A 27146-nucleotide genomic window follows, 5' to 3' on the forward strand; every position below is an offset into this window, starting at 1 on the left:
GACAGCAAAGCTAAAGGTATGGAAAACAGAAATTTATAGAAAGAATCACTGAAAGACAGAGATAAGCCGTGGTTTCTAAGATTCATTGCTTGCATTCTTTATGTATAAAATGTGCAGTGTTCACATTTCCAGTTAAAAGCTAACTGTCTTCTTCATTTACGCCCACTTCCACCAGTCCAGGATAGAAAATCCTGCAGCTCTAAAGGGTGTGAACACACACTTTGATGTGCTGTTGAAAAGAGGACAGCCTGAAAGCAAAACAGGTCTCCTTTGTTGTTTCCTTATGGTTTGCCATTTTGCCTTTTGCTGACTTTGGAAAGCAACTTTTAAGAACTGACAGGCTGAGAAAAAAAAAAATTAACAGTAGAGAAAAGGGAAAGGGGAGCTATTCTTAAAATGTATTATTTTAATATTAATTATATTCTACTTTAAAAAACCCAACAACTACAAAGCAAAACAAACCAACAAAATCCTTCGCTACTGTAAAGTGCATTCATATCAATGTAAGAAGGGAATTTTTTGCAGAGAGAACAATCATTCACTGGAACAACCTCCCCAAGGACATGGTAGTGTCACCACCACCGGAGGTTTTCAACATGCAACTGGATAGGGTGCTAAGATATCCTCGTCTAGGCTGCCCTTTTCTCACAAAAGGTTGGACCAGACGGTCTTTGGAAGTACCTCCCAGGCGAGGCTGCTCTATGGTTGCACGTTTCTATTCAATTCTATGATTCCCCACCAGAACCTCCTGCTGCTGCAATGTGTCCCTCTATGCTCTTGAAACCAATAGGTGAAGAATCAGCATGGATCACAGATACAGTAGCATGTAAGTTTATGTACTTGTTAAATGCTATTTAAATTACTTTGCAAAAAGAAGACTTCTGAGATAAGGTCATACACTTTGCAGCAAGACTAAAGTTTACAGTACAAACAAGGTATTATGCAAGCATTTTCTGGCTCCCTGAATCTTTCATGGTTTTCAGCAGTGATCCAGCTTCAGCAGCATAGAATAGATGCTTGCAATCTGATCTGATCAATAGCATGGGAATTAGGCAAACATCCTGGGGAATGAGATGCATGCTTAAAGAATTTAGAAGTGACCAAAATGGGTCAAGTCAAAACATCTGTCTATTCTACTATCCTGTCTCAAACAGTTGGCATAAGCAGATGCTGACCAAAGTGTCAGACAGGGAAAGAACGTAACACATAAGTCCAAAGAAATAAAATGAAACTCCTCATCTTCCACTGCCTAAGTGCTCTAAATATTAACTATAATACAAATGTGGTCAGCTGTGTGATCTCATCCTTCTCCATCAATGTATTTACTTACCACTGCATTTTAGGCCTAAAATGTGTACAGCACCTGCCATGATTTTGTCCTTTTGGGTGGTTCTGCCTACAGGGAGCAGATGCCATTCACCATCAGTGGGCACTAAGGGCCAGATAAAGAGATGCAGGCATTACAGAGCATTGAGTACTGCAGTTTGCTAAATAATGGACTGAGTGAGACACTTAAGGATGGATTTATAACTGTCAGTATATTGAGTGCCAGAATGCCTCAGTCAGACACTTGGAGAAAGGCATGCATCTGAAATCTTATCTCTAGCCCCATCTGAGGACAGCAATTAGTTGCTTCTATAAAAGTGAAACCTACCTCCATCACTTAGGACTGTGGCTACCTGGGGTATGGGCTTCAATGTCTCACTGTCTAGACGAAGGTAATTATGTGAGTACTTCAAGCACCTACAAAACTTAAGTCAAAATGTGTGGTGCCTAAGAAAGGCGGCAGTTTTTTAAAGGATCAGTTGTACCAATCTGAGACAGCACTCTTTGCAATAACCACACTTAAATCCCTTTCAGTGTTATATTCTCCAGTAGAAACTAATCCCCAGTTTTCAAAATTGACAACTACAGCTTTCAGAGAAATTGATTAACACCTACACAGTGAATTTATTCTTGTGAGTATGGGGCTAAAAATTCTGTCAGCATGCCCTCTTTTCTTACCTTCTCATAACCTGACCAAACCAGAGTTGATTTTCTCTTTCACTTTTCTTCTGCTTCTACCATTTATTGCTGAGCAGCAACAACTCCAGCTCTTGAAGTGGCTCCCATGCTGCTGTACTCTCCCACCTCGTGACTGGAAGTGGAGGTAAAACAGCCCTAATTTTCCAAATTACAGATCCTGCCTGACAACTGAGGCTTCCCAGATGATTGCAGCACACAGTAATCCCAAGACCTCCGAGAGAGAATCTGCAATTCAGCTTACCTATGAAACAAAACTTCCTGAAAGTGCTGCATTTAATCCACATGAGCACCATGACTTCATTGGACCTGTGGGTTATGTCTAAGTAAACGAAAAGACAACAGTATGAACCAAGCACACCAATTTATGATAATCTATACTTTTATTTATAATTTTAGCAACTGTCATTGAAACAACAGTGGTCATATATGTACATACATGTGTATATATATCTATATGTGCCATTGGCATCCAAGGTTCCTGGCATGAAGACCCTAAGAAAAGCTGGAGGTCTATACTCATGAAAATCCTCAATACCTGCCTAACCACAATATCCAGGGGAAAACAAAGGGCAAAGAAAAACAAAATCAAATCCCCAAAAAATAATCACAGAAAAAAGACTCTGTTATATTCTGATTACTTTGAGAGGTGAAGCCAAAGAGTGATTACCTACGCATGTGTGCAGAGCTTTAAAAGTCTAATCCTCTCTCTGTACTTACATGCTGTAATGACCAACCTGTGTCCAAAAAGCATCTTAAAATCCCACCTCCCCAAAGGGATGCACCCCAAATGATATACTGATATTTTCCTAACCATATTTATACTCCTCTCCAGTTTATTCTGATATACATATAGATAGGAGGATACAAGATTAATAGTCCAATCAGTTTCAAAACAGAGAATACAGAAAGCATTTGCAGGTCCTCATACTGAAGGACAATAACTAAAATTCAGAACAAACATTCTGTACTAGGCTAAAGAAAACACATGCCAGACCTTGGGAAAACAAAATTTTAAAATCCGGTTCTTACCAATTTTGCTGCTGTTTTTTATACTTCAAAAGTAAAAAACACTGTTCTTCAAAAAGAGCCAGAACACTGCAATACCCATCTCTAAAAGCTTCTCCAGATGCAAACTTGATAAATGATTTGGGATAAAGAAGAGAAGAAATCCCAGTGGGAAGAGATGGCAAGTCTGAAGCTGGTGTACTTGTGAATTTAAACTCTTCCAAAGCACTAGTTTCTTACTCTTAGGAACTGTTTGGGAAGAAGTTCTCAGTGGAAGGCAAATATCAGTAAGGAGAGAGAATGCAGAGAAAACAAGTGATCATGCTTTAAATTATAGAATTATAAAAGGACACATATGAAACATTTGCATTTTTGGTTTTTTTTTCCTCCTGTGAATATTTTATTTTCATTCATAGTACTTTAGTCTTAGTACATAGCACTTTCAACACCGGTTTTTGTTGATTAAACAGCTTTTAATAAAAATATTAAATATCATGTCTTTAATAGTAACAAAAATAAAGACTCTGAAAGTAGCTTTCCTCAAAACAAAAAAAATGGTGCCCTGAATTGTAAAAGCATAAGAGAAAAGAGTGTAACATTAAAATAATCACCTGATGTTATAACACAATTTGCTTCATCTCTACTGGGAAGTGTGAGGTTTCCTCAAGATTAGGTTTTCACACAATATAAAACATTGCCAAATTTTCACCATTCCAACTCCAATTTCTTATACGTCAGCCTTTCAGAAAGATATATTTTTTAAACTGTTTGTCCATTCTTTAATAAATACACGAGGAAGAAAAAGTCTCTATCCTAGTTCTGTACACGCATCTGGCAACGCAACTTTAAGTTCTTCATTCTTTCCACAGGTTTGGAATTTGTCACATATTAGTATAATGTGAAAATATCCATTTTGCCACTGCCATGAAATTCTAAACAATTATCACACATTTCAAATTGTGTTTGCACAACAAAGACTTATTAGAGTTTGGCAGCTAAATACTCCAGAGTCTGTCTATACATTCAGCTCCTGAGACCTCACACCTACTTAGTCGCTTAGTGGACCACTCTCTGAAAGAAACAGACTGTTTCCTGTGGAAGAAGCAGTAGCAGAATATAACGGCATCTGCTTTGTCCTCCAAGCACAAGAACAGAAATTTGAGATGCTTCTTATGTGTCTTCAAGGCCCATAGTATGAACGTGGAAGTAGAGGAAAGTGGTACACTATAGGGGTAACAAGGAGCTAGTAAAGTTTTGATGGGCCAAAAGCTTGACTGCAGAAACTCAGAACTAAGTTCGTACACTCTGCTTATAAATTTATTTTATGTTAAACACAGATTTGGGCCATACATAATCTTTAAAAAAAATCAGAGGCCTGATCCATGTTTGCAGAAACCACTGCAGACCCCACTGCCAAAAAAATGAATATTTGACTTCACAGGCCACTGTGCAGTCATATTAAAAGTAACTAGATGCCACCAGTCCTTGATGATAAGTTGTTTTGTTGAGACTTGGACAGCCCTACAGTCCATTCCTGAACAAAAGTATAACTGAGAAAAAAACATGCTTTAGATGCAGGCCGTAAAATAACGCCAAACACAAAATGTAATCTTGTTAACAATCACTTCTATCACTTTTTTGCAGTTGTATGCATGTAAGTATGCATGTAAGTATTCAAAATAACTACCTGCAGCTATTAGACACAAAAGAAGCACGTGCATCTATGCACCTGAGGTGTCATACCGGTCCTTCAGGTAATCTAGGAATGAAGGACCCCAAGGACAGGATACTACCAACGCAGGAGAGAGGCTATGCCCAGGGCCCGCGGCAGTTTTTCATCAGAGCAGCCAGATGGTAGTGCAGCCCACACTACCTTTCAGGAGAAGGATAGCTTAGAAATATTGAAATGAAAACTTGCTTTCTACTCTTGAAGTTGCAGAAGTCAACTCTTAACCGAAATATATTCTGATCCTTTACCTCTGTGATTGTTTTTGTCTTTTCATTTTCAGAAGACCGAGATCCTGAGTTCCCATGAGACCATTTAGCCCTTACTGAGAGATTCATACTTAATATCATCTTGACAGCTTCTAAGCAAATTCTCTGGAAAACACAGATTGTTTTCTTAGAGAATATGAAACTTTATAGTAAGGTCTTTTTCTGCTTCTAAAAGATGATAAAATCCTAACATTCCAAAGTAGTTTTAGAAAGAACATGACAAAACCACATCCATTACTCCCATTATGTTTTTAAAATAGCTCTTCCTTTGTCAATGCAAAAGTTTGTCTTATCTTTATTTGGCATTTTTGATCCCTAGAAACCGGAAAAATTCTATACTACTATTAAATAATTTTTTAGAATTGTCCAAAGATTTCACATATCAAAGAAATTCTGCTCATGCTCCTGCCAGCTCTCAGGTTCCCAGTAGTGCTGCCACTCCCTACATGACTAGCCTAAATATATTTTCCTTTAAAGTACCTGCAAACTATTGGTGAACAAACAAACAAAAAAAACTGTTCTAAATGAGATGAGTGTCTCAGGGACAGAGTCCTGCATGAAGGCCTCAGAGGGGAAAGCCTGCCAGAAACTTAGCATAGTTCACATAAACATCCTGCGGTCATCAGTGCAGCCCAAGGTGGAATCCAGCTCTGAAACCCAATACAATTTATGTACACAGAACATACCAGCAAAGACCTGGATTTAGACAGGTATAAAAAGGAACCAGGAGGAAAATATGCTAGCAATGTTAATTTTACTTTTACTTACTAATATGTAAGTAAGCAAATACATCCCACCATAGGTCTATAGACACAGGAGGTCTATTTTCTGAAACAATGAGCTCTCTCTGAATGACCTAACATGCATTCTTGGTGACCTGATATTTCAACTGACAGCGTTACGTTTAGGTTCTGAAAAAAAACAGAGTGTTTAAAGATGCTCAGTTTTATATAAAAATATTTCAAGCTGGTAAATGACAGAGTGTCAGCCCAAAAACAAAATTCCAAATTGCATTCCTGTAACTTCTACTGAATTTGCAGATGGACCTTCTGTATATAAGGATCCTTTTAGATTTTAATGCATCTAAATCTAATTCTGGTCAACTACTCACTTATCCAAGAAGTATAAAGTACCTTTAAAAAAGAATAGCTAGCATGCAGAATGAGATTGCAAATATAAAGACAGAATTATGTCTTGTTTCTAGTGCAGAATCAGATAACCAGATACTACTTGGATAAACCATGCAAAGGCAATAAGGCAATATTGAATTCACTCTACTAGATTTAATGATAAATGATGTGATAAAACTAGCATGAATAAAATGTATCAGGCAAAATGTAGATATCATATCAAGTAACAGTATTCATACTAGACCTAGCTTCTCACATTTTACACTTTTTTCATTGAAAATTAATTTAGAGTAACATGGCAAGCTGTCTCAGAACTTTAAGGGTTTACATACATCCTCCTTTATTTTCTGCACGTTAAAAAGCCCTCCCAATCACTATATGATATCTTTTTCCTCTGCAGATAAGTAGTTATACTAGCTCTCAAACTGGAATCCACAGCTTGTGGTTGGCCAAATCTTTGCACCATTTGAATAGTCTAGAATATGTGCTAGGGAAGACAGCCACTTGTTTAAGTTATACCCCTCTTCATTTCTGTCCGAGGTGAACCTGTAAAGAACTTCAAGATACCTGGAGTAGATGTTGACTACAGATCTTGATTGACTCTCTCCCTTATATTTCAATTGTATAGCTTCAATGATTAGATATATTCCCCACCCAGGCAAAGTGCAGTTTTAAAAAATACTGTTTTAAAGCTCTAAACACAAACGTAGAACTGATGCAATTTGGACAACAGACTTCCTTTGCCAAAGGTTTTCTAAAGTTGACTTTCAAGTGCTGCAAAGACCTACCAAATCCATTCAGTAGTGAGAATAAAATGAAATGAAACTATAGCAGTTCCACGCTCAAAACCTCAGTAACAACAGTATAACATATAGCAAAACGAGTACATCCCATGAGTATGACTAAGATGCAAATGCACAGTGCATAATCACAAACTATTTGTAGAAGATGCCCATTCCCACGACAGTGCAAGCGAACCACAACACATCTACCCTGCCTTTTCCTCTGGTTTTGTAGCAGCTCAACACAGGTTGTAGCCAGATTGAGAAGTAAAGCACTAAAGTTCAACAGCCTGTATGCAGCCAGACAGGCTGGGTTCAGGTTCAGGTTAAGGCACCTACATTTAAGGCGGTTTAATTTCCAAAACAACTGTACACAAACATCATTTATTTCTCTTGAATTTGTGTATTACAGAAGCTCACGTTCACCTAGTACGGTGAACTGCTAGGACATCTTCCCCATTTCATTAAAGTCTGATCAGAAATCAGAAGAGCTGAGGACTAGGAACTGCACTGTCCTCCTTCCTCTTCTTTTGTTACTAAAGAAGCCCACAGGTTCTACAAGTATTCCTCAAGAAAGATGTTGCATGAGATAACCATAAAATTCAGCCTCCACATCGCAATCCTGACTATGTGACACAGATCTTCCTTTCACATCCCATTTCCTATCCTATATGACTCTCACCCTCATTTCAAGATCCTACTGTTATCCTGGTTATTCCAGATTGGTGGAAGACTTCTTCCAGACCTCTAGGAATACCAGTATGTCAGAAATCTTCCTTGAAATCTGGTATTAGTCTCCTGCTGTAGCATATGCCATTGGCAGCAGCTGCTGACAGCAGAGCAGCCTTCTCCTTGCTTAGGACTCCCAGAAACTTTATCTACATCCTTGGCTCAGCAACTGCCAAAAGAACTGTTTCAGGAGCAAAAACTGGCTATTAATTACAGATCACACAGAAGAAAATGGCTCATTTGTTTATGAATCAGATGGGGACCTGGCACTTGAGAATTCAGTTGCCTGCCTCTCATCTTCTCTGATCTATAGTAAATCAATTAATGCTTAAACACATTCACATTACAGTATTTAAGAACATATAATGCAGGCAGCCATTACCTTTCCATAGCTATATTCTTAAGTTGTGACAATTACAAAGTCAAAAGTACAGTCAATATACTGTGAATGTCCAGAGGTTTAATGGCTTTGGTGGAACTTGCACATCTACATCCAAGAGAAACACACTCACAATTTCAAAGCACTTAATTTTTGCTTGCAAAGTTGCCCACTTTTACTTCTGTATGCAGCAGAAATACATCAGGTTCTTATCGATTAACTCTGGAGATCCTTGCTTACCTCTCACCATCAGTGGGTGCAGAAGTCATCTAACATTACCTCCAGCAGGAGTTCAATTTTTGGTTTTATTTTTCCACCATTTACCACAGTAACAGCATAGTCTGAAAGTATCACCACTGGAAACAAGCTGTCAGTTTGGTCAGGTTGTCTGTCATGAGTTCAGGAATCCCTGTCCTTCCCTGGTATCCAGATATTTTTTGTATCAGTAGTTTGGAAAGTATTTACCTGCTCCACATACGAACCACTTCTATATAACCATCTTTCAAGCCTCAAAACTTTGAATGTGAGAACCTACTGGGTAAAGTACTTTAAAAAAAAAAAAATCACCCTTCACATTGATGTTTTCATCTTCCCATGAAATGCAAGAAACATTGAAGCTTGTGGATTTGTGTCAGGTAATACAGTAAGTGTCACCTATAAATCTTTGCAGCCCTGATGCATTTTCTGTAATAATAAAAGCTGCCACTTCATTAGAACTTTATTACAAGGAGGTAATTATGACTCTACTTTATGACAATATAATGCTTGTAAAAATCCAAACTCAGCTAAGCGAAACTAAAGATAATCCTATTAATAATCATCAGGAATAATTAGGCTCCATGGACTCAAGCTTATTTTGCATAAGGGAGAGAGTATAGAAAGCCTGTATGCACACATCAACAGAACTTTCCTAAGCTTCAATCTAAATAAATGAAAAGGAAACAGCAATAATTAAAATACCAGACAAAAAAACCCAAACAAATCTCTTCGTTTTAAAGTGAACTCAGACAACTTCTATTTGTTCTGGCTGTAAAAGTCTGAATTCCCCCCACCACCACTTTTGGCAACTGTTTTTAAACATTCATGTTTAAAAACAACTCTGTGCCAATTGTCCAAACCACAGCAGGTAGTAAGGTCAATGAATGAGACTATTCAGCAGGCTGACTACCTGCTCCAGAGGGTGCACTTGAAAAAGCAGCTCAGTTACACCTATTTTTCAGCAACTATTTGGAAGATTCCCCTAATTATGGAATACCTGAGGGACCAGGTATTGAACTTTTTCACCTTTGGGAAAGAAGGGGTGGTTCCCACCCTTCTTTTACCACGGCTTCCACTTTATCCACTGTGGTCCAGGGGAGTCTGAAAGAAACCTTGAGTCTAGCAGGCACAGAGGTAGAACAAGATATTAAATACTCCACTAACAGAGAAAAATTGAGCATGAATTAAAGAAAATATAAAAATATGACCCCCCTGGAAAATATGTCTATTTAGTATTTTTGTATTTTTATGTGAATGCTCTTTCTATTACATACCAGGTTTTAAAAACAGAACACCAGGAACCTCAGGAACATACTAAAAAAGAAAAGACAATTGCAGTAATCTTTAAGGACCACTTATATATTTCAGGTGTTTAAAATAACTTAGGACATCCTGTGAAATTATCTGAACCTACAGAAAACAAGCTTTCATCCTTCCATCACTCCCAGGAAAGTTTGATTGCATTTTAGTCCAAATCAAATCCTTTTTAATTCAGCTTACAGAAAAGCTTCATAAAACACGGCACTGACACAACCGAGAGTAAAGTCAACACCAGGCAGATGGCTGAAAATGAGCATCTCCAGGTAAAAGGAACTGGAAACCTCTTTACCTGGCTATGCTTAAGTAGTTCTAGAAATAAAGAGTTTTGTGGAACCCCCTCCTCAGATCCAAAGTCAAATTTTCATATCTGCTTAGGCTATTCAGTTGTCAGGCCCTTTGAAAGTTTGGGGTTTTTCTTCCTAAATTGTGAACTAAGTTAACTGAGTATTTCTGTTCTTCCTCTCAAGCAGAAATACTCTTAAGTCCAGCCATCACCTGCATGTTTAAATTTTTGAACAACTGTAGTGAAAATCCAAACTCTAAATATAAAAACATTTATACTACTTAATCAGAAATGCATTTGTGGGAGATAGAATGAACATAAATACATAAAAACAGCTTTATGTTTTCAGTATCTTGAAAACTGATCAGTTTTCATTTACAGTCACACAACTGATAGGAGTTTCAACTTAATGCATTAATTTGATCAACACTTGTTTTTCCCTTTAGAGGCAGGGGAAGAAGGAATAAAAATGAGGAAGGAATAAGGTCAGGCCAGCAGCACACCCAAGGTACTGGAAAACACCTTTCGTAACAGCAGTACTTCTGTTTGGTATGTTTTACTCCAGTATCAAAAATTCTCTAAGATGGATGAAGATTATCTTTATGAAAGCATAATGAAATGGGGTCACAAACAATGTAGTGTTGTTAAAAAGCATTAATCAATATACTCTCCGACTCCGAGGAATGTATAATCAGAAATTCATGTCAGTCTCAAAGCTTTCTCTATAAGCTATGTGGAACACATCTTTTCCTGAGGCTTCAGCATAGTTATTCAGTGCCTCTGCAAGCTAACTGAGTCAAATACAACTATAAATATTTAATTGGGTGTCATCTATTAAAATACACTGCTATATTAAATAGAGTTCTTGTGATCAACAGTTACCTGAGCTGAACAGAACAAACTGGTCAGCAGTCATTTTTGCAGTGCTAGAATAAACATAGACCATCTTTCCATTACTACTTGAAAGTAGGACATTTATTCAACCACAATTATGAATGTTAGAAGTACAAGGGTTTTAAATCTATAAAAAGACTAATACAGGACTGCAGGAATAACGAAGTTTCTTTTGGTTTGTTTGTTTGAAGAGAGAATTGTTTATTGTATCTCAAAGCATGAATATGGATAGGACTGCACAACCTTGCAGGTTACCTCAGTAAGCACCTATTAATTACAAGAGATGACATGCATTCTGAAACGCCAAAGAAATCTTATTTATTTTGCAATTAGCAAGGTAAACATTTTCTTCACCAAGATGTTTTCTAGTCCCATACAGTCCAAGCGGCTAGTGCTGGAACTGAAAATACCCTCTTTATAAACACAAAGTAATAACGCTTACAAAACAAAACAAAGAAACAACAACATCAAAACAAAAACCCAAAACAACCACCCCAAACCCCTTCAGTCTACCCAGAGCTAATGAATTCACAGATTTTCCTGCTTATTTATTTGGGTACATTAGACTGTGAGCAGTAAGAAGCTGAAAAACATCTGTATTAATTTTCCCCATTAAGAAAGGTGCAGTGGAACACTTTGTTCCTCTGCACTCCCATTGAGGGCTTACCTGGCTGCTATCAAGGGAGCACGCAAACGCTCTCAGCATTACGTGATGGAAGAGAGGATGGTTTTAAACCATGGAGTTGAGATGATTTAGGAATTTCCAGAGTGTCATAAAATGCACCACAAACAAGAAAACCCAATTACTCCTTTAATATCATGGCTTCTCTTAGAAATTCTTAAGCGCCTTTCTTTGAGAACTTAAGACTGGAGAATTGCTTCACCAGAGATGGTGCTGCAGACTATTAGAGTTCATTGCAAAATGGCAGCTACCATAAGCACTTTAATAGAGGAAAACTTGTCCCAGTGTAGGGTAGAATCTTCAAAGTTTATCTCAGGCAGATAACAAAATTGGAATCGACAACATCAGAAATATTTCAGACTACTTTTTAAACTACAGGAAAATCTCCCACCAACACATTCCTGTCTCTTTCTTCAAAGCTGAGATTAGCCAAACAAAAGTAGCAAACAACTCCCCCAGGTTCCTTGAGTACCATTTTAACATAAATAGTAATTATACACTTTCTCGTAGTTTTGTTTCTCCTCTTTCCTTTTTTGGGGGGAGGGATAGGAGAGGGGGAGATGGGGCATGTGACAGGGAGTAGTTGCTTGTTTTATTACAATTTCTGCTTAATTAAGATAAATTCTTCACTTACACGTCTTCCTTGTAAGCAGTCGCTTACTGAGGGACTCACTCATGTCACACTCTGAGTACCTTGCAGTATTGTGGTGAAAGCCAGTTCTCATTTCCCAAATCATGGTGTCATGTCCATGTTACTTATGCACGTGTGTTTACTGACTCTGTGGGAGTACGACACTGAAGCAACAAGGGGTTTTGGAAAGCACGTGTGAGTGCATACTTTCCAACAACATTTAACAACAAACTGAACATTCAGCCAGCAAATATGATTAAACACTGCAGACTGCTGTGAATTGCATTAAAGACTCTGCGATATCAGTACCTACTTCATACAGTCCAGAGAAACTCTATTTTGAGTCTTTGTATTTCAGTTAAGCTTAGGACTTAATCTATTACATTGCCATTACATCTATCATGGTTACCTGTACACAGGAAGAAGCAGCCAGTGCATAACTAAAAAGTAAGTTCTGGAGTGGTGCAACGAATCAAATGTTACTCCTGACTATAACAGTAGTGGGATAGGAGGGAGTGAAGACATCTTCGTTTGTGAGCAAAGACAGCTTTCTAAAAGTGTAACTATAATACAAAAGCATCTCAATGTTTATACTCTAAAAACAGGTGTGCAAATAACCTTTCTTGTTTAAAATGTGCGGCTACTGTAAATATGTATATACAAGTATGTCTACTACATGTATTTTTGCACATGCAAATATATACTGAAGCCTACCTTTCATATGCATCCTTAGAGCTAAATGTGCGTTAGTGCTCTGCCAATAGGAAATATCCACAGCAACAAGGAAAACATACAAAAGCAGTGAACTCCAATTCTACCTCAATTTCCCTTACCCACAAAAAACAAAACCTCAAACCAAAGAAGTAGCATAAGATAGCACAATAGGGTGGAGCTCAAGTTAAACAGAAGGACAAGGGGGTTGCCTGTATATACCTTTTGGCCCACAATCATCCCTATTTATGCAGGGACACACAGACATTATTCACCTTCCTGTCCAGAAGGAGCCAAGGCAGGAAGTGAGGCTGCTGGGCAAATATCAGTGTACATTATTGGTGCTTTTGTAATGTAAGTGCTCCTGCTTTGGGGGTATTTATGAATTAGGCTAGAAATTAGCATGAAACTCTGTGTGCATAAAACTGTCGCCTGCTGTTCTTAACTTTCTTAACCAAATACTGTCAAATTAGCAACAACCACACTTCCCCCTAAGGACTGTATATTTAAATGTTTTAAAAATCAAAAGCTATTTCTGGATTTATGTGAACCAAAAAAAGGTGCCGGAGTTGTATTTTTTCAGAGAGGAAATAAACTTTATGCCCATACATTTGCTGCCTCTGTCAAAAGTGGATGACTGAATTCTCATTTGAATTTAGAGAGAATGATTTTTAAATGAAGCAACTTGACAAGGTACACTAACAACTTGAAGACAGAGCTTCCTTCTTCAAAATATTAAAAAAAACAAACCTGAGTGCACATAGAGGAAGTAGAAATGCCCTCTCAGACACAGAAACATTCTCTGAAAAACACTGACCAGATTGGACAAGTAAGCTTAATGGGGAAAGCAGGCTTCAGTCTCAAGACCTCTGCAGCGGAAAGGGTTTATTTACAAAAATGGAACATGGTGTTGTTTAGAGGATGGCTAGGAAGAAGAATAGAGTAAAAGAACTGCTCGACAATACATTCAATAAATTACTGCAACAGTCTTTAAATCACAACTTTAACACAGCCCTCTAGTTAGCAAAAGTATTAGCACAATTGTAAGCAGAACAGACTTGATGGTCCATTGGTCTCTTTCAGTACAGTAACTTGTGTTCTAGGATATTTGCCATAATACATAAAAGCCAAAAAAAGTAGTGACTTTAAGAGTGTGGAGTTAAACAAAGACACAAAGCAGGTAAAATTCAGCGCACGATAACCTGTCATTCCACAGGACAGTCGCACAGTTCAGGGCCACCAGCTCAATCTTTTGGTTGGAATGGTAACAGGTGTCCCTTCTATACCTACCATGCATGAGAACTGACAGTAACTCAGGTTATGTATTAGTATTCCTATAATATAACATGCTAGTACCATTGCCTGATTACAGTATTTCTGTAATTGGTATTAGGATATGGGTGCGTACATGTTCTTCTGCATAGATACTGCACGTACCTCATCAAAAGGCTCCCCAACCATCCTCCACAATTGGTATAAATTAACTTGAAAAATAAATACATTCTCACTTCACCAGGACAGTAACTTGTAGCACATACTCAGCTTCCTTTAGTAGCTACACAGACATAATTTATCTTTGGTTTTCCACTAATTTTTGGTGCAAGCAAAACAAAGAATTTCAGACACATTCAAAAAATCAAACTCCTTCAAGATTGAATACCGCATAACAACATCAAAGAAGCCTGCAATCGGCAAAGGGTAATATTTGATAGTTTATATGTAAGTATTTTTGCTGACAATGTTAGATAAAAGCAAAGTGTAATATATATTCAGTTAACAGTTTCATCCTAAATGAGAAAGGCTTGGGTTTTTTTTCCTCTCTTATTTCGCCCTTTGATTTTAAATGATGTTTCAGAGTCACACACAATTCAAGGACTGAAAATTACTGCCTGTTTAGTACTGAACACTAATCAAAGTAATGCTAAAACACTAAGATTCCATGATATATTCAAAAAAAGAAGTCACAATGTGTGGATACAGTATATATTAAGCAAGATTACTTCAGCAAATTTTCTTAACAGCTAAAGCCAGTTTATAATCTGAAGAATAAAAAAACGAAAATAGAGATAAACTGCAATTAAGTTTGATCCACCAAAAGTAAAACAGCAGTAGTTTAAATTTACTAACCTGAAACCATTTAATAGGAAAAACATGCATCTAGTAAAGGTACAGCAATAACTGCATTTGACTGAACAAACCTTAAAAAAAAAGTTAACTGCTAAATGCAGAAAAGCTCAAAAAGGCTTCACCAGCTCCATACATCAGCCTGTATAACACTTGCAAATTTAAGCAGTATGGATTTTAATACACTTGTTACAACTAGACACAATTAAGTTTTCATTGTGTAAGTTAAGCTTGCATTTCAAAAATTCATAATATAGAAACATTACTTGCAGAATACACCATATACACTGTACCTCCAGCATCAAAACACAAGTCTACAAATGTTATGTGAAGATAACAATCTCCTAAAAAACCAACTGCTTAGAAGTAATCTTCAGGTTCTCACAAAACTCCCTTATTAACATCTTAATTGACTGTACGTTCTCCAGTAGTATCCCAATGAACAATTACTCACATAAGTAGTCTCTATAGACTCTAGTGGGGTTACCTCTGAAAGTAACAGCTCAGCAAATTTCAAAATGTATAGTTATTTCCTTAAAACATTTACAGAGAAATCCAGCTGAAGCACTTAAGAATTACCAACCTTACTTACAAGTTCATGACTTTTCCAATGTTATCTTTCTCAGTTCTAAAAACAGGGATTGTAAAATTTTGGAGAATACTAACTGGGAGCAATACAATTTCATCAACAATAGGAATTCCAAAAGAAGAAGAAGAAAAAAAACAAAAGACCCACTTAACAGGACCTAGGAAGACTGCTCAAAATAGGTTCCCCCACCCCTAAAAAATACACATATACACACAGATAATTACTGCTTACTGATTTCTGGGAGGAGCTTATGCCCAGCAGTCACCCAACTAGGGAGAAAATCATATAAATACTCAAGGGTGACACTTGAAATCATCAGCTTCTGCTCACTCACCAGTGGCAGAGCAACTCCTCAAGAGAGGAGGATTCACTGCTCTACTACTCTGCATTGGAGCTCCACAACATTTTGGTATGTTATGATTTCATTTCATTCTATCTGGTTTTGAAGGTAACTTCTACAGTACACATGTTTTCTGGCTGGGGAGGGAAAGGGGTTGATATTTAAGGGCCAGTGATAGCATCCTTACTGCCACTGGGGCTATCTGAAAAGCTACAGAGAAAAGCCTGGTTTCAAGCAAGGCAATGTGAGATTTTTACCACTGGTGCTGAAGGAGCCAGGACTTCATGCTTCATCTGCTATAGCATTAGACAGAGGCAATAAGGATATAGTAGAGTATCTGCATATTTCTACTGGAAACCTTTCTTCATTTCAGGACTTCTGTAATATGCAACTCATGAACCTACTTTTGGAGGTAAACAGGAAAATAATCAGTGTTTCTGAAGACAGTGTTCTAAATAGGCTGGCATCCAGTTAAAATTATCCTCTTCCTTAGGGCAAGACACTTGCCTCTAAGCTATACATACAAGAGCTCTCTCATTCAAAGTGATAGCAATAATGATTCCCTTTTTCTTAGAGGATTTTTCAGAACTACTGAAAGCAGGAGGAAGTGAGCACAAAATAATGTTACTTTTAATACCAGCGCTTTAATAAAACTCATTTATTCATGCACAAGAAACAGAACTGAACAGCTTTTCCTTATAACAAACTTTTTCTCCCCTTTCTAACACAGAACGGATTTGGAAACATGCATTTACAAATATCCTTACTGCTGCTGTTTTGTCTGAACATTGTCCATGGTAGTGATGGATATTTTTCTGAGCGATACCAGAAACAATCCAGCATCAAAGGGCCACATTTTCTGCCATTCAATGTAAAGAGTCAAGGTAAGTTTATTATTTTTTGATAATAAACTAACACAATCATTCCTAGTGAGTCAATATATGAACAAAAGCTCTTTGTTTATACTATTGGTATTCAGTGTTGACAAACAGGTTATCTTACTTCTGAACATCCTCTCTGTCCTTACAAGTCAAAGGGGTGGCTATACTTAGTATCTGAAACTATGAGTTCTGTATTATTTTGCCATGCTTAGGCCAAAGCTTTTTTAAAAAAATCTTGAAATCAAAACTTCTGACTTCCTAGGTGCTGGTTTTATTTGATGAATTGACCCCCAAAGGATGATCAGTAGTCTCTAAACAAAATTATCATCACTAAAATTACGAGAAATGAATCTTCCTTGTAAAGGAAGATTCCCCTCCGAGAACATTATTTTACTTCAAACGGCAACAGGCTATTCATAATAGCTTTCACTTTTGCTAAATCCCATCCACTTTTAATTGTAATAACCATACTTGGACAGAAATTAGGAAACTGAATGAGGGATTCGGAAAATAGGATTTGCAAATAAGCTTCTCTTCACCAGAAAAAGGACATTTTTGGTTATACCTGCATTAGAAAATAGACTAGCACAAGAGAAGTAGATCTGTAGAGCCGAATAGTTGCTGCTCAGGACACAGCATCCACATTACCATCATTTAGGAGGTTTTGTCTCAGAATAGCTCTAACTCTGATCCTATGGACTGGATGCCCATGAGTAGCACACATCAAGTCCAAAGGTGTGGCCCTGGTCTCTCCCTAACCAGCTCAAGCCCACAAGGTCCAAGAATGCTCTGCAGTAAGAACCAAGTGAAAGCAGCATGGCTGGGAAACTTACCCTCCAAACTGCCCTTCTGGGCTGTACCAAAATACTGTCACAGTTTCATCCCTTGCCTTCAGCACAAGGACTTTCTAGAATCCTACTAGCACTCTCGGATTGGATTTAGGTACTTGCACATAAACAGCTACTCTGAGGACTTACTAACTGGAATCCCCACTGTATTACAGTTGCATTTCCTCCCTCTCCCCTCATTAACTTTTCATAGTGTATTTCCATGAGTTTATTCAGAATCATTTACATATTTATATTATACTAAAGTGAAGTATAATATTTACTTGGCTATCCTCTACCATACTTCACTTACTTCTCTTCTCCTCCTCCTATTTTTCCCCTCTAAAGAAAACACTCGGAAACACTCACTCAAAACTGCTTGACAAATCTTCCTATGGGGAAAAAGCATCAAAATAGAGGACTGGAAAACCTCTGCTATTCTGCAGTCTGGAAAACAAGCACCCTATAGAGCATTTTTAGAAGAGTCTAAAGAGGGTGGACTGTTAGAGATCACCCTTTCTAGGCTGAGATGACCATGGAAGAATAAAACAGGAGACAACAGAACCAAATTCATTTAACTGTACTGTCTAATGAGTTCTTCCATATGCAAGTAGCTCAAGGAGCATATGGCAAGCTTTTTATGATAGCTTACTTTTCCCATTTGGCCACCAAACATTGGCTTCTGGAGATGTAGTTACCAACAAATTAACTTTTCCCCCTCTCTGCCCCCCAGCCTTGGCAAAAAGCAGCCTGGAATTACAATTTCAGTATGGACTCAAACTGGTGATTAAGGACAACATGTAATAGGTCATACAATTTCTGTTGGCAATTACACCCTATTAAAACTTTAATTTAATTTGGTAAAATTGTTTTAACCGTTTTAAAAATCTTGTTCTTGACAGTTCTCCAGTCAGAATATACTTTTCTTTACTGTATGTGTTTAGTATTACCATTTTTTAAATACACCTTGACATAACTTTTAAACCAGTAGCTCTTTGGCTTGAAATCTTTGAAAAGTGCTAGTTGAAAATAATCACTGACTTAAGTCTGACTGTTCAGTAATGGTTAAATAAGCCATTATTGCACATTATGGTAAAGTCTTCATACTTAGTTCAATACATAAGTAGGGTCTGACTCTACTCAGAGAGCATAAACCAATTTTGCATCAAGACATGTGCCAACACATACAAAAGAGTAGCCAAGCACTACTTTGATTTTCCTGGTAAAAATCCTACTTCATTAATGCATTCAGCTGTCCTTTCCTCAGAGGACTTACCATTGTCTCTAGACAACACAATTACCAGACATTTAAATCTAAAAGCAGTACAACTTTGAAACAATATAGCTTCTCACAGAAAACATCTATAACATGAACACTGGCAAAGCCTTCAGCATCTTAGGCAAAAAGGCAGCAACTGCACTTTGTGAACTGATATGACGATGCATCAAAAACATCATAAAAAGTAAGAGAAGCATTTTGAAGCTAAAGTCTGATGCAATTTGCCACCGGAAAAAAAAAAATAGATCAAGTGCAATAACTGCATGTTACTTAAACACAGCTGAATAACATGAATGTCGCCCCCCGGCAGAAATTAAACTTGCTCTGAGTACTAATGAACAAAATACATTTGGTAGCCCTGCACATAGCTCGAGTTATGGTTATGAAGAAGCAGCCCTGGCTGTTGTCACTGTTGTCTTCTGCTAAAGTACCCACATAAATACTTGGTTTTGGATTCAATGCAGTTGATGTAAAAACCTGTTCATATTTTTCCCCTAATGGTTTACAACTGAAACAGCACTAGCTCAGGAACCTGTTTTGTACTGAGGCTTTGATCTGACCTGCCTGTGTTCTCTGATGTGAACAGATAGTTTTTGAAGTTCTATCCACACATAGCACCTATGGAATAAATTCTGAGCCCTCCAGTCGAGTAAGCTGTTTTCTCTGCTGGCAGCTCTTACCTGTGGTGAAGTGAAAATGTGTAATGTGTAAAGAAGATTTACATGCCACTTCTACTACAGGGTATGTGTTAATTCTGACATGCTTAAGCCTTTTCAAAATTATTTTTTCATATGATGTAATCCTTAAAATTTCCTGTATCTTATGTCTCCTATATAACAAGAAAACCAACTTGCAATTGCACCCTAGTGAATTTGGGAGTTCAGTAGTAAGAAATCCAACAATATCAGTATGATATCAAAGACTGCACCAGACTTGTCACTGGTACTCACAGATTCCAGACGCCTTCGCAGCAGAGAAGGATATGTCTGCATTTTCAGGTTGTCAATAAATCACAGGCATTGCTTTCTTTCTATGTATAGGATTTTAACAACTATCTTCCTCTTTATTGCCTTAAGAAGGATGAGATAGGAAGGTATGCAAAAATAAGGTGATATTCATCTGTGCTGATTTTATGCATCAGCAAAAAAGAAAATGCACTCTTTACAATTGGCAGATAAGAACAATTTCCTTGGTAGTATAGGAAGAAGGTAATCTTGCAGATCCAATACGAAACCAGAATCAAATATGTCTCATATACACATCTCTATCATTTTTTAAAATACAGTATGTAGAAGACTAGTTTTCTTCCTCCATCTCAGTTTTGGTTCATCAAGACTAGCCACAGATTGGGAAAAGCAATTTATTATCTAAAAGACAGCAGAACAGTAATTGCATGCACTTTCATAACACACATATACACACACACTGCTCTCTTTGCAAATTTCACCTGATCTAAGTTTTGATCAATTATCAACCTTTTCCAAATAAGCATCAAACAGAATATGTTGCTATTATAAAAAGCAGAATCCAGGCCCTTTTCTTTTTAAAATACTTCTTAAATTAACATTTATCATAGGTATGGTAGCCTGTTCTATAACACTGCCAGTTGCTGCAAACTATTGAAGTGGTCTCACAATATCCATGTTAATCGTATCTAATGTCCTACAAATCAGTAGCCTAATTCCAATCTGAAGTTGCACGCTCTCTCAAAGTGCACAGAAAATGAAATAGTGAGCTTGTTTGTTTATTTGTCTGTGACATTTGGTTAAGTGGCTCCATCTGCTGTTTTAATAACTAAGAAAATGAAATAATTTAAAACAAAACAAAACAAACAAAACAATGCCAGAATTCTGACTGCAGTAAGATGAATTATCAGTTGTGACCTTGCCACTGTGTGAAATTTCTATGACAAACACAACTCTAAGACTTATTTGAAAATGTAACATTCATATGTTTACCAAAAAAACCCAACAGATCTATGGCCCACTTTTGGAAATGGGAGAGAAAAGGCCAAAAAGCTCACTATTAAAATGTAGAACCAAGTAGTTTCAGAAAAGTTGTTACACCTGCACAGGAAGCTTTTGCTGGTTTCATTCATCAAGATGCAAGTCTGCTGACTTGCTAAATGAGTTACCTTTTGGGTTTTTTTCCTTAATAGTTTGCATCTACCTGCACAACATCTTTTAAACTCTCTGATGACCCTCAAGGTATTGAAGCCAAAAACATTTCTAGAGGCCATGTAGCTCACAGCACAACTCCAACACATTTGCACTTATTACTTATTCACATAAGAGCTCTGAGACACTTTTGCTCTGAAAGTCAGGTTCTCAGTGACCAAACACAGTATTAGAAACTTGACTTCAATGAGGTTCAGGTTAAGTTAACCCTTCACACAATTTACCACAGTGCTACAAGTTTGCAAATATATACATTATTATTATATATTACATTATAGCTGCCCTGGTTGACCTGGTTTCCTCTCTCTCCCAGGTGTGCAGATAAGGGGTGAACAAGGACCCCCTGGTCCCCCAGGCCCCACTGGACCAAGAGGACAACCAGGTCCTGCAGGAAAGCCAGGGTTTGGAAGTCCTGGTCCCCAAGGCCCCCCTGGTCCCCCAGGACCACCTGGATTCTCTGCAGTTGGAAAGCCAGGCATGCCAGGTCTACCAGGAAAGCCAGGAGACAGAGGACCGAACGGTGAGAAAGGAGAAGCCGGACCTGTTGGGCTTCCAGGCGCAAGAGGGCCACAAGGACCTCCTGGCACTCCCGGCCCCGCAGGACTGTCTGCTCCTGGCAAGCCAGGACCACAAGGACCTCCAGGAGCTCAAGGGCCGAGGGGCCTCCCCGGCGAAAAAGGAGAGCCAGGTATCCCTGGTATAAATGGGCAAAAGGGAGAAAATGGATTTGGCATTCCAGGCCGCCCAGGTAACAGGGGTCTTCCAGGCCCACAGGGACCCCGGGGCCTTCCTGGCCCTGCTGGAATAGGAAAGCCTGGTGAAAATGGTCTTCCAGGTCAGCCAGGTATGAAAGGTGACAGAGGTTTACCAGGTGCACCTGGAGCAGCTGGTATCCCAGGTCCTCAGGGTCCCCCTGGAGAACCTGGAGAAGCTGGTATTGGCAAACCTGGGCCAATGGGACCACCAGGAGCAGCAGGTATCCCTGGACCCAAAGGACACCCTGGACCCGCTGGCTTGCCTGGATCCCCAGGTCTTCCAGGATTTGGAAAGCCAGGATTGCCAGGGATGAAGGGTCACAGAGGGCCTGAAGGTTCTCCTGGCCTCCCAGGACCTAAAGGAGACCAAGGCCCAGCTGGTGTGCCAGGAGAACCAGGGCCTGCTGGGCCACCAGGGAATATGGGCCCTCCAGGACTCAAAGGCTTGCCTGGTGAGAACGGCCTACCTGGACCCAAAGGTGACATGGGCCCTGCAGGACCCCCAGGATTCCCAGGAGCCAAGGGTGAACGAGGTCAACCAGGATTAGAGGGAAAACCAGGATACCCAGGTGAGCAGGGTCTTGCCGGTCCTAAGGGACAGCCAGGTTTCCCAGGTCCAAAAGGCGACACTGGCCATGCTGGGCTACCTGGCTTGCCTGGTCCAATGGGTCCACAAGGAGCTAAGGGAGTGCCAGGGATCAATGGTGAGCCGGGCCCTAGAGGGCCTTCAGGAATACCTGGGATCAGAGGTCCCATTGGCCCCCCTGGCCTGCCAGGAGCCCCAGGTGCGAAAGGTGAGCCAGGAGCACCAGGACTGCCAGGCCCAGCAGGTATTGCTACAAAAGGCTTAAGCGGACCCATGGGACCACCTGGACCCCCCGGGCCTAAAGGCAGCACTGGAGAGCCTGGCTTGCCAGGCCCTCCAGGTCCTCCTGGTCCCCCTGGCCAAGCCGTAATCCCACAGATGCCTGAAAGCTATGTTAAAGCAGGAGAATCTCGGGAGCTATCAGGAATGTCGTTTGTGAAAGGAGGAGTGAACCAAGCTCTTACAGGGATGCCAGTGTCTGCTTTCAGTGTTATCCTCTCAAAAGCCTACCCTGGGGCAACAGTCCCCATCAAATTCGATAAAATCTTGTACAATAGGCAGCAACACTATGACCCCAGAACAGGGATCTTCACCTGCAGGATCCCTGGACTGTACTATTTCTCCTACCATGTACATGCAAAAGGAACAAACGTTTGGGTTGCACTCTACAAAAATGGTTCCCCAATCATGTACACATACGATGAGTACAAGAAAGGATACCTTGACCAGGCTTCTGGCAGTGCTGTCATCGATCTCATGGAGAACGATCAAGTATGGCTCCAGCTACCCAATTCAGAATCCAATGGTCTCTATTCCTCTGAGTATGTTCACTCTTCTTTCTCAGGTTTTCTATTTGCTCATATGTAAAAACATCCCCCTCACACTGTCCTGACACTCACTCCCTCAGACCATTTCAATGGGGCACTGACCTGTCTCGCCATTAGCAGGTCATGCAACTTAAATTTTGCAATAAAAATGAAAGAGGGAGTGAGAAGGTGGAAGAGATTGGTTCAAACCTAGTAGAATAATATTGTATGTTTTTAGAGAATTGTCATAAGAAATTTGTTTAAAGTGATCAATTGTTCAACTGAATGCAACATTAAAATTTTATGAATTAATATAATGTACCAGTCTCTCTCTTTTTTTAATATTTCTTACAAAAAAGTTTTTAAAAAAATTCTTAAGAAAAAATAAATCTGAATCTCTAGCTAACACTTCTCATTATCATATAAAGTAGCCATTCCAGGACTCCAGATCGTATTTCACTATACTTGAATTAACTGAAGATATTATTCAAAGTAAACTGTAACAGATACAGCACAGTCATCACAACAGCTGGACAATATGCTTCAGAAACATTAGTCTGCTGTCTGACAGCTTCATCTTTAAGCTTTTTTTACAGGAGTAAAGAAAACACAACTCTAACACAGCACATATCACGCCACAGTTTTAATTTAGTTCCACTTTTCCTATTAATGAATAACTACCTTGGAGAAAGGTAGATTTATAATTTATTACCTGCTGCTGAAGATCTAAGACTTTCACAATATGAAAAAGCAACCAGATTTGAAGCCTAGAAATCCACTCAGCATTGCTTGATGCACATTTTGTAATCTGCAGCACCAAACTAGTTCTTTAAGCTTCTAAAATTCTGTAAAACTACAATGTTCTGAGTACAGTCAAACAACTATCATGAAATCCAGAAGTTAAGAGCACATTGCCACAAACACGATGTACACAAAATCAAAACAGCTTTACCACCCCAAAACTGGAGACAATCTTTGCACTGTTTTTCCCTGAAGAGTTCATGCCTTTAAAACACACCACTTTTGGAACTATATTTTACTTGAATGGTAGATGTATCAGATGATGACATTATTAGTCAGTAAACATAATCCTATTTACCATACCTACATACACTCATGTCTCACAAACGTTAGACATTACATTAATCTGTTACGGCAGTATGAAGTTAATGGTATAAAGTAAGACAGCTTAGTAAAAGTAGTGTTCATAAAATATCAAACCATAGCAGTTTTATCACACATTTATTCCAGTGAAGGTTAACATTCACGTGCTTTAAAAGTATAATTACATTAAAACCTTATCAACTCTTAAACTATTACTTTTAGCTTTTCTTGAACAAGTTTTTAATCACTTGAACTATAAGTATGTAGGCCCGTGTTTAAAAGTTTTGTAATATCACCGTTTCTTCATAAAAGCAGAACCTGAGGCTTGCTATATTGTGTACATTTGAAATCAGCTGTTTCCTACCTAATGAAAAATTGACTAATAAGAAAATTGAGGACGCCTTTAGGTTGATCCACTATTAGCAAAACTACGTAATGTTTTGGAAACTGTAAAGAACTACCAAAAAGTAACTTTGCAGAAGTGTTTTTTTCACCCTTTAAGTGTTGCTGGATAAGGAAGCCTGTGGCTTAGGCTATACTTTGGTAAAATAATGAGTACTTAACTAGAGTGTAACATGAGATCTGTTTATTTTAGCAGCCAAGCAGACTGAGGCAAGCAAACTGGTACTACTATTGTAAATATCACACACAAATTTTTGTATGGATATAATACAGTGGACAGTACCACAGTTTTATAAGTAGCAATCCTGCAACAGTTTTCTTCAAGCCAAAATAAAACTCAAGTCACTGGAGTCTGAACTGTCTCTCCCTAACTTTCCTACCTTCCTAGTTTAGGCCAAATATTAATTACAGATCTTCTAAGAATTATCTCTTTTTTGCACTAAAACTGTTTTCCTATGCAGTCACTTGCATTAGTTCAACTGCACTTTCCAGTATTTGAACATAGCATGTGCTGCTGCCAGTACATTCAACCAGTCTGGCACTTTTGTTACAGAAACAAATAGAGAGACTGAGTACTGGAGCTGGAAAATACTGCTCAGTAGTTGTAAAGTTTCTGGTTAACTGCTTCACATCTGAAATGTATGTCAAAGCACATGTTTAAAACTGTTGGAGATGCTTGATGCTCAACAGTACATTACCATCCTGTCACGCCAATTAACTAGTCTCTGCACAAGAAACTGGGCATAGACAGTATCCTTAAAAGCAGGGACCACCAATCCTTATCGTTCATCCACTTTAAATCGGGTTTTGACCTTACATGTCTTCATTCCTCAAATGAGCACATAGGACTTCAAATAACTACAGGTTAGTACCTCCGGGTCATATTTTTGAAGGCTTTTCACAATTGTTCAGATTAAGCCATTAAGAAAGCAACACTGAAAAACTGGAGATTACACACCAAATCACGACACAAGCACAACTTGTACTTTGATTTTAGCTTTAGAGTCTCAATTTAGAGGGAACCTTGAGAAGGTCTGTAAGATTTTATAATCTGTTTTTTAATATTTTCTCCACATGAAGATCAGCAACCTGCCTAAAAATAAAGCTCTTACAGAAATCACATCTTTTCTGAATCAGGGGCATTAAAGGAAAGAAAATCTAGTATGAGATAAACATGAAAACATAAAAACCCGTAATAGTATAAAGCTCACTTCCAAAGGCTTCAAAAAGATTTCCAAGACGAATTTCAGTACTTCTTAAGTGGTCAACCACACGAAGCATTCAGAAAAAAACCTGTCTCTGTTTAGCTGTGTAACAAATTTGTTTGCTTCTATCTTTGTTGCCATTTTCACAATTAAGACAAATAATGATCTCTCATCAGTGGACTACATCAGCATTAGAAATTTCTAATGTTGTGCAGAATGTCTGGAGGATTCTTTTTGGCCAGAAAAGCATCTTTGTTTTTGGTTTGTTGTATTTGAAGTTGCATATAAAGGATACAACACATATCACAAGCTTGTGTGTGTGTGTGTGTGTGTGTGTGTGTGTGTGTGTGTGTGTGTGTGTGTTGCTTTTTGGGGAGAGGATGAAGTAGTTTAGAAAGATCCAAAGTTTTTCTCCCCAAAGTAACACTTTCCACACACCAGCATGCCACTTCAGGATACTGACCAATCACATTAAAAAAAGACAAAATACGAGTTACTAAAAGACAGGCTTGAGTCTAGCACTCTTTCTATGATAATTTTTCTTTTTGTAAAAGATAGTCAGTGACAAGTTTCTTGGATGCATCCTTGAAACCTGAGAGCAGATCCCATCAAGTTTTTTTATGGGCAATTTCTGAAGTCTCTGCTGCCATATTAGCCATGATCTTTTTACTTTCTAAATGAAATACAATCTTATGAACAGATTGAAAATATTACAAATACGTAATTTTCACTATACAACCACAGATGCTATGGTTTTCAGACATGTCAGGGAAATTACAGGAAAGACAATCATGCAAGAGAGAGAAAAAGGCCTTTAAGAGAATAAATTTTACAAAATTCTGCTTTAAGAAGTTATATAGGCAACTTCCTCCTACAGAAACTATTCATTTTTCTATTAAAAAAAAATAATTTCCAAATCTGAAATTTTTCATACAGAAATGACTACACAGTACTTCAAGCCCTCATTACTCCTCCGAAGATCAAACTTAGTTTCCATAACATGTTGTGGTACCTCTGTCCACATATTTATACAGTGTAAAATACATTGCCACAAGATGTTTCCTTTAAAATTGCTCTCTACTAATGTCTATATAACACAGAATAAATGAAACACATACAAAGTAATGTTAATCACCTTAAAGCTGCAAAATATTCCAGTAATAAGTTCAAGATTTACAAAAAGGATTCTCAAGTAGTTTAATGCTCAACTTGGATATCAGTAGCAGAGGACACTGTTGTAGGTATTG

At 38.3% G+C, this 27146-nt stretch overlaps 1 protein-coding gene across 1 annotated transcript; it reads left to right on the forward strand.

Moving 5' to 3' along the window:
* The first annotated feature begins 16622 nt into the window (after nt 1-16622).
* Nucleotides 16623-23505, forward strand: COL10A1 (collagen, type X, alpha 1). Its single transcript, XM_010180669.1, has 2 exons — nt 16623-16761; nt 21355-23505. The coding sequence occupies exons 1-2, from the start codon at nt 16623-16625 to the stop codon at nt 23247-23249; spliced, it is 2034 nt and encodes a 677-aa protein (XP_010178971.1). The 3' UTR covers nt 23250-23505.
* The last annotated feature ends 3641 nt before the right edge of the window (nt 23506-27146 follow it).

Source organism: Mesitornis unicolor, unplaced genomic scaffold (genome assembly GCF_000695765.1).
Source record: "Mesitornis unicolor isolate BGI_N332 unplaced genomic scaffold, ASM69576v1 scaffold35193, whole genome shotgun sequence".
NCBI classification, from domain to species: domain Eukaryota; kingdom Metazoa; phylum Chordata; class Aves; order Mesitornithiformes; family Mesitornithidae; genus Mesitornis; species Mesitornis unicolor.

Excerpts from the sequence above, each read along its gene's own strand:
- COL10A1 (XM_010180669.1), top strand. The coding sequence starts at position 16,623 with ATGCATTTACAAATATCCTTACTGCTGCTGTTTTGTCTGAACATTGTC. Across the intron at positions 16,762-21,354 it reads ATTCAATGTAAAGAGTCAAG|GTGTGCAGATAAGGGGTGAA; the intron begins GTAAGTTTATTA and ends TCTCTCTCCCAG.